Source organism: Bombyx mori, chromosome 1, assembly GCF_030269925.1.
Source record: "Bombyx mori chromosome 1, ASM3026992v2".
Lineage (NCBI taxonomy): Eukaryota > Metazoa > Arthropoda > Insecta > Lepidoptera > Bombycidae > Bombyx > Bombyx mori.
The window spans coordinates 9,295,453-9,305,710 of record NC_085107.1 but is presented as its reverse complement, the minus strand read 5'-3'; the positions used below and the strand labels follow the sequence as shown (position 1 = coordinate 9,305,710).

The 10,258-nt window shown below is 35.2% G+C and overlaps 1 protein-coding gene across 2 annotated transcripts; it reads right to left on the bottom strand.

The window, feature by feature from the left end:
- Positions 1–2,674: 2,674 nt before the first annotated feature.
- LOC692898 (rotamase Pin1) lies at positions 2,675–7,143 on the bottom strand. Of its 2 annotated transcripts, none has more exons than XM_038017140.2 (4): positions 7,018–7,143; positions 6,772–6,882; positions 4,589–4,813; positions 2,675–4,321 (listed from the first exon to the last, which is right to left on the bottom strand). In XM_038017140.2, the coding sequence occupies exons 2-4, from the start codon at positions 6,833–6,835 to the stop codon at positions 4,101–4,103; spliced, it is 510 nt and encodes a 169-aa protein (XP_037873068.1). In that variant the 5' UTR covers positions 6,836–6,882; positions 7,018–7,143; the 3' UTR covers positions 2,675–4,100.
- Positions 7,144–10,258: the final 3,115 nt, after the last annotated feature.

Genomic DNA, 10,258 nt, shown 5'->3' with positions numbered 1-10,258 from the left:
TCTTCCACGAGATCTACAACCATTGCCTGAATGACCAGCCTCCCTAAGGAATCATACTGAGTAACATAGTCAAAATCTCTTAGTATTTGAGTTTCGACTACACTAAATACTCCTTATTGGCGCTTCCTTCATTTGCGTTTTCACTATTCACGGATTAAAATAATGCTACCCAATTCCTATATTTCCGGCTAAAGATTTTTATTCGCGGGTCTAATCGGTACATCGGCACATACACATTTATAAAAAGGATTCTAATACGTAGGTATCCAACCGAATATCCTTTGTAAGCGGGTTTTTGCATATTTACGGAACGTCCCGCGAATTAGGAACGTTTACGTACAGAGCGTTAGTATAACTTGTCAGTAGGTGTAGGTACGTGTGGTAGGTGGCTCCTGTGCGCCGCCCAGTGTGTGTCTCCCGAGACGACGTCCTTCGGGATATTCCCGGAGATGAAATTCCCTCTTATCATCAGGACGGGTACCGGCGAAGGCGGACTTTCGGCGCGCACTGCGATACCGTAGGTCTGGTGTAGCCCGTGTGGTGGAGCTCGATGGGGCTTAGTCGGTAGTTGGTTTTGCGGGGCGAGCGCCTCGCCCGCCTTTTTCAAGGCGTAATCTCCTGCGAGGAATTCGGGGAGATGGAGAATCTTGGCCCTCCTCGTTCCCCTCCTCCTCTCAGGAGTCGCCGGAATCCGACATAACCCGGTTCGTTACCCCCCGGACCGGGTATGAGTAAATGGATTCCCCAGCGATAAAAAAAAGAAAAAAAAATGTAGTTACGCGTAAGTACCACACTATGCTTGCATTTGCATTTTCTCCGGACAAAAATCCATTAACTTTTCTAACAGCCATCGGCTCTTCGTTCAGTGGGTCAATTAAAGCTTGCTAAGCCTATGACATATTATGCTTTTTATGGAACTGTATATTTCTGGGTCGCTCACTTAAAGAGATACCAGTAGATCTTTTGCGCACATTTGCACTATGTGTTATCTCATGAAGCCTTGCTGTGTAGTGGCTTAGAATGGCACCACTCCATCTCTTTCCAGTGAGTGTCGTTTAAGGAAAGGATTCACTGGAGAATGGGTAGCAATTTACCTGGTTATACCGTTAAACTGATGTGTGAGAGACATTCTTTATGCAATACAATTGAGTTCGGGTGGAACCCTTTAATTGTATCATTGTCTCGAAGTGGGTAGCAGTATGCGCGTTGTGATGCCTATGGAGTCCGCTAAATACTTTATACTTACTAGTACTAAACTTCATTAAGGGAAATTATATCGCCTGCCCATACACAGCAATTAAAAATAAAACTCCCGGGAAGTAAAAAGTAAGTGCCTGTTAAAGCGGAGTAGGAAGACCCGCCTTGTAAATAAATAATAATGATAAAGATTTATGGCCATAATGTTTAATACTTGTGTAAATGAAACCGGTATTTCAAATCCTCCAATGCCTGAAACCTTTCATTAGCAAATAATGTGTAATTACAATCTAATGACTGACTTGACGGATTGCCTTAATGCTAAATTTGGGTAAAACTCTTACATCTTATCAGTTATTTAGTTATAATTAGAAAATATCTGAATAAAACGATTAGAAAATTATATTATAGTATATTAGTAAAGCATATAATTGTAGTTTTCGTAACTGTCTCTTGAATCCGCAATGTGACCTGATGCTAACTGGAAGCGGCTCCCCGCGATCTCTGGAGTAACGTTCATTCCATGGGTGTGGTGATTTTTAATTCGGATATAGGTTAGGCAATAATATCATGTAGTAAATTTTACCGTATACTCATCACTCGTCTTCGACTCGGAATCGTTGGTTCCCTGTTCTTACCAAATCAAAGAATAAATACATGAAAATACGGGAGCCTACTTTTTCTTTATTGCTTAGATGGGTGGACGAGCTTACAGCCCACCTGGTGTTAAGTGGTTACTGGAGCTCATAGACATCTACAACGTAAATGCGCCACCCACCCTGAGATATTAGTTCTAAGGTCTCAGTATAGTTACAACGGCTGCCCCACCCTTCAAACCGAAACGCATTACTGCTTCACGGCAGAAATAGGCAGGGTGGCGGTACCTACCCGCGCGGACTCACAAGATGTCCTACCACCAGTAGGCGCCTTAAACAGTTGTCGATAGCTAGAAAATTAATTAATGAGATCAGTTTTGAGGTTCAATTTTGCAGAGTTTGTATTACATTGTAGAAAAAAACATCGGAATGAGTTAATCTTGAATATTTTTTCTTGTTTCTTTAACATTGGAATGCAATAACCTTCATATCTCGATTCCATCAATGGTTCCGAGTACGGTGTCGATGTAGACTCCCAAGTTTAAGTAAGTAAATAATGTACAGATACCTAAATTATATTATTATGTTAGTATGTTTGGAAAAGTCTGTGCACACAAAATATACTGAAGGAATGAAACAACCATGCATGGCTTCGAAGTCGGATTTTGAATTGGTTTTGGTTTGATAAATACCATAAACCATTTATTGCCTACCCATATTGAAAGAAAATTATAAGTTATTTAATAGATCTGTTTCGTAATTGAGCCGTAATTAACTGAGAAACGGTATCAATTCGACAACTGGGATATTTAGAGAAGTGTAATTTATAAAAACAATAATAATATCAGTTCGTAACAAAGGTATTAATAATTAGCACAACATAATATCAATTTAGCTTTATTAATGCTAGATATGCTAGATAATGCACAAACTACACCAATAATAATAATAATAGAGAAAACTTTTCATCTGTGATACTGCTCGCAGTTGTCGGTGATGAAAAGGCCATAAATACGCGCGGACTAGCTAGGCCGGACTAGACAAGCACTTCTAACTTATATGCGTGTCTATATTTCTTGCTTATTATGTTTAAATAATTGGTTAATGGTATTAATTACTTATTGCGCAAATCGGCGCAACAAATTTTCAATCTGGCCAAGTTACTCCGTGGGTAAGTTCATAATTTCTAATCGAACTCTTATTATAAAGTGCTCTATAGTAAAAAAGGAAATAAGTGCCGATTTTCCAATTTTCAGTAAAACAGCCCGCTCTTTATGTGTTAAATTCGTCATAGAATGAATATTTTAAATTTTTAAATACTGCGATGGCTAGATTTTTCGTTACACTGATCTTGTGAGACAAAGCCTTTTTAAATCACCTTGCAGATTTAAGAGGGAAGCAATAAGTTTTGACAAATTGATAAATGAAAAATCTCGACGGCATAAGCGAAAATTCAACTTAGCTGTTTAGTATGACCTTTTTTAACTTTAGATAATAAATTGTAACTACACTGTTAAGGAATTTCACTGAAAATGTTTCCGTGAAATGGTGTCCTATTGAGTTCAAATATATTTTTACTACATTTTTAGTCCTCTAGTTGTGTAACAGACGCAAGCTGTTACATGCGCTATGCTATGTGAGATTTTAGAATTCATATGTATGAGCCGAATTTCAAGGTATTTTAAGAGAATTGAAAAATCGTCATTTTAAAGATTAAGTATTAAAAAAGGTAAATATATTTTAAGTTGTCAGTTTTCCTGCCTTATCACTAACAAAAAAAAAGTTCCGTTATTTGATTGGAGTAAACTTAATTGAAGTTCAATTAAAAACATCGAACTGTTGATACCGATATAAAAAAAAACGCACCTTTAATTACAAAGAAACAGGTCGCGTATTAAGCGAAATGTCGCTTAAGCCAAATAGCCTTATTAGCCTTTTTACTTATTATTATATAAAGAATGCAAAGTTTAATGCTCCGTTCAAGAAACTCCACAATCAAAATTATCATACTGATAAATGAAAATTTTCATGACTAATAAGTACATCTAGTCACATATATTCACATGCAGTTAGTTTAAAGAGAATCTAAAGAAAAATAATACAAAAAAGTCAATACAAACAAAGAACTTGTAAACAAGATCAATTGTAAACTTCTTCAAGAATGCTGGAAAAAAAGGAAGACAGTCTCAATTTATGTAGTAGAAAGAAAAAGATCTATACTTGATTGTATTTGCGATATTGTGGGTATATAAGTTTGATATTATTGTTTTACACTTTTTTAAGTAGTATTAACTGTGAAAACAATCTTTAGGCAGTTCTAAGAATGATATGAATGCCAGAGTCAGTGTGAACTGGTTGGCTCAATTGTCCTATTTTCAAGGAAAATGCGACGTCTTCAAATGGTTTCTGCATTTGACCTTTCTTGAAACGACCCAAATCCCCATCACGTTTTGCTGATGAACAATCAGAATATGTACTTGCCAGCTCTTCAAATTTAGCTTCTCTGTCAATGATTTTACGGCGATACTCTGAAAATAATAATACTTTCAAATGTTATTTTTAGTGACTTAATTTTGCACAGAGAAAAAAAGCTATATTTTACTATGTATTTAATTTGTATTTTGCATTATGCATTGAGAATAATCTTCCAACAGTGAACAGACAAGTGTTTTTTTAAAGCAATTAAGTTTAAACTTAATAGATATTTTATTTTTTAAAGAAATTATTTGATTCTTATTTTGTATTTGCCGTTGATGATGGGAATAAATAAAATTTATATTAATTCAATATCTTGCCTTGTAATATATCAAGAGCTTCCTCCTTAGTACGTGTAATATGCTCTTCACGCCATGAGGATGGTCGGCGGCTTCCACTGTGTTTTACAAGCAAGTGGCTGCATCTTACCTCCTTGGGAATACCACCCTCATCATCATCATCTTCATCATCATCATCAGAAGCTGGTCCACCCGGTTTTTCCCATTGAGACTTTTTTGTATGCTTATTGAGATAGTATGTCATTCCTAAAATGAATCAACTATTAAATTTCAGCATAAAATTGACTCACATGTTAGTCCATCCTGTCAGTGAACAGGACAAATTCTCACTAATACATAAGAAGATTGTATGGATAGGTGTTAAGGATAATAAGGATACAGATAAGGATTAATATTATCTTTATAATAACACCTTCACAAAGAATGCTTCATTTTAGAATTTTGTTGACATAAAAAAGGTTATAGTGAGCCAACCTTAAAATATGGACACATTATTATGCTACCGTAGACTATTTCAGAACTTTTAAAGATAACAATTCTGTCATTCATTCATTTGGCTAACTTTAACCAGCAGAACCTCTCAAAAGGAAAACACCCCGTTTTTGAAACATTGTTTATTAGTGTTGCACTTGTATTGGTCTTAATGTGACGTTATATAGCCTATAGTCTTCCTCAATAAATGGGCTAAACACTGAAACATTTTTTTAATTAAGTCCAATAAGTCCTGAGATTAGAATATTCAAACAAATATAAAAATTCTTCATCTTTATAATATTAGTATAGATTTCACAGTTTGGGCAGTCCAAGTTATTACTATGATGGTAAAGTATACCACGTTGGTAAAGTGCATTATTTACGGCATTATTCCCATTACTTATTTCAACCCTTTATATTTGTATCATGGATTTGTTTTTAAGAAAATTGTATGGGAAGTATAAAATTTTAGTGTATAATTATGTACTGATCTGTTAGCTTTAATCGACTTATAAAAAAAAAGAAAAAATATGTAATTTATAGCTTTTTTGGGAAGTAATACTGGTGGCCTGGAGCCCTTCCAATTTCACCAGGACAGGTGGGCGAGCACAGGCTCAGCCAGAAAGGGATAATCTATAGTTTCTGGTTCCAATAGCAAAAGCAATCCCAGCCAAAGACCAGATGACCATTTGAATTGGTCACAACTATTTATCTGCTGTTACAAGTGCATCATTGTTGATACCAATTACAATAATTATAAACTGGTAGGGATTAAAACAATACAATATATAATAATTTTTCAGACAGTTAAAATTGTAAAATGTGAATACAAAATTAAACAGGTAAAATAAGTATTTATTATAAAATATTACATAATAGTCGCATAGTCAAATTTATGCCAACAGCTTTTTATATTATTTTTTTAACTATGGCTGTGATACCCAAAACCTTAAATTGAATATTTAATATTGTGAACCAGTTCTTTTATACTTTTTTATGTGTATGTATATATGTGTCGACAAGCTCACAGTCAATCTTTGTGCTTAACGCGAGTTTTATAACATTCTCGATGGCGTAAAAGTTAACTTAAGTTTGTATGGAGTTGGAAACTTTGCCTACGTTTGCCGCTAGGGGCGTTGTTCCAACTGCATACAAATTTGAGTTAATTTTTATATGCTATGGAGAACATTAAAAAACACACACTAATGTTAAATGGTTTCCACTGCAAACATTGCAGAGCTCATCAAATATCATAATGTAAACAGCGCCACACATCACACACGAGGTGCAAGTCTCGATGTCAATTGTATGACTGCCCCACCCTACAAACCAAAAAGGAATAGCTACTTAACAAGAATAGGCAGGCTGGTGGTTCCTACAGCGCGGGCTCGTAAGACGCCGAATCAACAGTAAATAGTGTTAATAAAAACTCACTGAAGCACTTCAAAAATAAAAACGTTTGAAAGTAGTTTTTAGTAATCACTATATAATAATCAAAACAATTTCTCAATGAAATTTATATAAACACATAGATGGTCTTCGTTGTTTCGATATCGATCCGAGAAATATAAATCTACCTACCAACATTTTACACTCAATGTCTGCCATTTTATCTTAGAAATCAATAACATTCTATTGATTTAGGTTGATTGATTAGAAATTTGATTAATCGTTTATGTTATTTTAACAAAAGAAACATAATAGGTATTAATTGCAAACGCATAATTTACCTGTACTTCTACTCTTGCGAGCTTCCCATCCTTCAGGAAGAATTTCTTCTTGAGTAGAAGCCATGTCGTTGGTGCGTTGTGCCGGGAACGCCAATAGGTTTTTACGTTTTCCTGAAAATTGTTACATATTTATCATACCATTTTAACCTAATCCTTGAAATATCTGAATTTATTAAGAACTCTATCTTTTTATGGAAAGCATTTCTACTTACTTAATTGTAGAAGAAAATTCTTAACGTTACGAACCTTTTGAGACAAATGATGAAACGCATAGATTATACACTTAATATATTAGAGAATGAAACGCAAAGTTGACTCAGTTGACTGTTGAATTCAGTGTAGGTACAAATTGTCTATGACGATGAATAAAACGAATGAAATTGACAGTAGGTGTATATTAAACGAGGGCGGCACTGAAAATTTCGGGAATTAACGAAGTGACAACATTACTATTTAAAAATGTATTTATTGCTTTTCGAAGTATTCTCCGCGAAATTTGACACATTTTTCCATACGACGGAACCAATCATTGAAGCAACCATTCCATTCAGAAGTTGGGGTCTCTAAAATGGCCGTTTTGTAGGCGTCCACAGCTTCTTCAGGTGATGAAAATCTCTGTCCACGCAATTTATTCTTTATTTTAGGGAAAGTATAGAAATCATTAGGGCTTAGGTCGGGGCTGTACGGCGGATGGTCTAATAATTCTATGTTTTCTTGCTAAAAACTCTTTTGTTCTGTGCGCGGTGTGAGAACTCTCATTGTCGTGATGGAGGATGATGCGGCGGTTGCAGTTCTCTTTACGGAGTTCAGAAACGACTTGTGGCAAACAAATACTAGCATACCAATCTGCATTAACCGTTCTTTGTCCCTCAAGAGGAATAGTCGTAACATGGCCGGTTTTGGAGACAAACGTGGCCACCTTTTTTTTTTGCAACACTCCGTGAACGAACAATTTTTGTTGGCTTTAACTCATTTTCGAACACCCAAACTTGTGACTGGTTTTTTGTTTCGGGTTCGTACGCGTATATCCAGGATTCGTCACCTGATACAATGTTGTATACAGCATTTGAGGATCCTGCGTGGAATCTTTCGAGAGTTCTGACGCACAAAGTAACGCGAGCCGCTTTTTGCTCTTCACAGAGCGAATGCGGTATCCATCGGGAAAACAACTTTTTTACACCTAATTGTTCATGCAAGATTATTTGTATTTGACTCATGCCAATGTCTAAAGTTGCCTGAATTTCGCGGTATGTCATATGTCGATCTTCCTCAATCAGCTTACGCACAGCATCAACGTTTTCTTGGGTGACTGCAGTTTTTGGACGACCTTGACGGGGATCATCACTAAGCTTGACACGTCCACGTTGAAACTCAGCAAACCAGCGCTAAAATGGGGTTTTGGATGGGGCTTCATCACCAAATGCAGAAATCATCCGGTCAACACACTGTTTTTGTGTTAAACCACTTCGAAAGTCATAATAAATCATCGCTCTTGAATTTTCTCGAGTCAATTCCATTTTCTCAACGACTAAACAAGTTTGACAAAACCTCGTGACAAGACCGAGAATCTTTTTTTAAATAAATAAATGGTATTCGATTTTTAAAACCAAGGAGTTTTCAATTAAAAATATTTTAATATGACAGGAACAGTGGAAATATTCCATTCCCGATACTTTTAGTGCAGCCTAGTAGGAAGTAAAACTATTTGAATGTTTGGGTTTTTCGGCGAAAGCCAAAATTATATTTTGTTGGACGGTTAAATTTGAGGGGATTGGGTTTTGTAGGTTGATGAGGGGCTAATTAAAAACACTCTGCTTCATGGCTAATATACCTAATTATATTGCAAATAATTTGTACACTATTACACCATTATAATAATTTATTTTTATAAAACTCCAAGATGTTGCTCTGACCGTCTCTAGATGAGAATTCATTGTATTCACTGACGAGAAGACAATTATTTGTTTTAAACATTTAAAATAATTCCTATATTCGAAATCTGTAACCTTACACGTGTTAAGTGTTGCCTACCATTATGTTCATATTCAAACTCCAACACACCCCCTCAACACTTGCACACATTTAACGCCCTGTATATACAGTGCCGTATTAACCATATAGCAAGAGTAGCAATTGCTACGGGCCCCGCGCGAACGGGGTCCCCGCATATTTAAACCCACTCATCTCTGCCCGAGCTTAATTTTTTGAGTGACTTATTAAGAAAAAGTTGTTTGTATAAACGTGTAGAATTTCAATCAGCCTGATAATCAACTCTACAAAAAGTCTAACGTATGCAAGCACTCTTACCCGACACAGTGTGGATGTGTAGCAGGATTGAGATGGTTCGATTTATGTTGTTAAAATTATATATTTTTTGGTAAGATTAACAGTCACAAGGAACATTATGAGTCAAGAACATCCGAATTATCTCGCTTTGATGAATATATAACATGAATTGCTCAGAAATTTATACGAATAGTATCATTTCTCAATTTGCCCACATGAAATCTAGAAAAGTTACTTTGTAGAAGTTTAAAAAATAATAAAAGAAACAAATAAATAAACATAAAACATAAACATTATTTAAAGTGCACCATTGATAAAATATAGCATTAGCTATTCCTAAAAAAATAATATACTTTGCATTAAATATCAACTTTGAAATATGTATTGGAAAAAATAATTTGTGTAGTATCATCAGTTTTCAATTGTTAGTTTCTTATCGAAATTATTCTATATAGCTAGAAAATCTCATCTCTGGCTTTTTGTACTTGTCAGAGCCTAACAGCGCCTATAGTAATTTACTAAATACCCACAAAATTGTAACCTATAGATGGCAAATAAACGTATAGACTATTGATTTGTTTTTTACCACTTTATACTTAAGTCCCATAGTAGATCAAGAGCTCTTTGAAATAATTTGCTACGGGCCCCGCGCTTGCTTAATCCAGCACTGTGTATATAAGTGTTCTATGTGTTGAATACAGTTGTGGCGTTTAAGAACGCACATTTATATGATGCGTAAGCCGGAACGCACGAGAGGTGGGGGGAAAAATAATATAGTCTGTGAGACGGGACCTTTTTACTGCCGAAAATTTAAAACGTAAAAATAATTTAATATAATAACTTAGAATTGATTAAGCCGCTACTACAATAAAATTTCTATTGTTCCAACTGTGGTGTTAATTACATAAAACACGACTTTACGGCGAAATAAAGAAGGGACTCTATATGAACTCCCTCACAGTGTATACTTGTAATTCGGTAGAATTTTATTTATCCCGAACCGCAGCGCGTAACAATAGTATGACTGGTATAATACTAATAGATGACTATAACTATACAATGAAATTTAAAAATGTTTTTTTTTTGTACCCTTTAAATCCTTCTACTATAAATATACTAAAAACATTATACTTCTTCGTTCTATATTACGATTTCTTGAGGCTCAGGCAATGTGTTAAATCGTATACCATAGAATGTCTTG

Coding starts and splice junctions, on each gene's coding strand:
- LOC692898 (XM_038017140.2), bottom strand. CDS start 6,835: ATGGCTTCTACTCAAGAAGAAATTCTTCCTGAAGGATGGGAAGCTCGC. Junction 4,814..6,771: donor TCGCAAGAGTAGAAGTACAG/GTAAATTATGCG, acceptor GATTCATTTTAG/GAATGACATACTATCTCAAT. Junction 4,322..4,588: donor AGCTCTTGATATATTACAAG/GCAAGATATTGA, acceptor TATTATTTTCAG/AGTATCGCCGTAAAATCATT.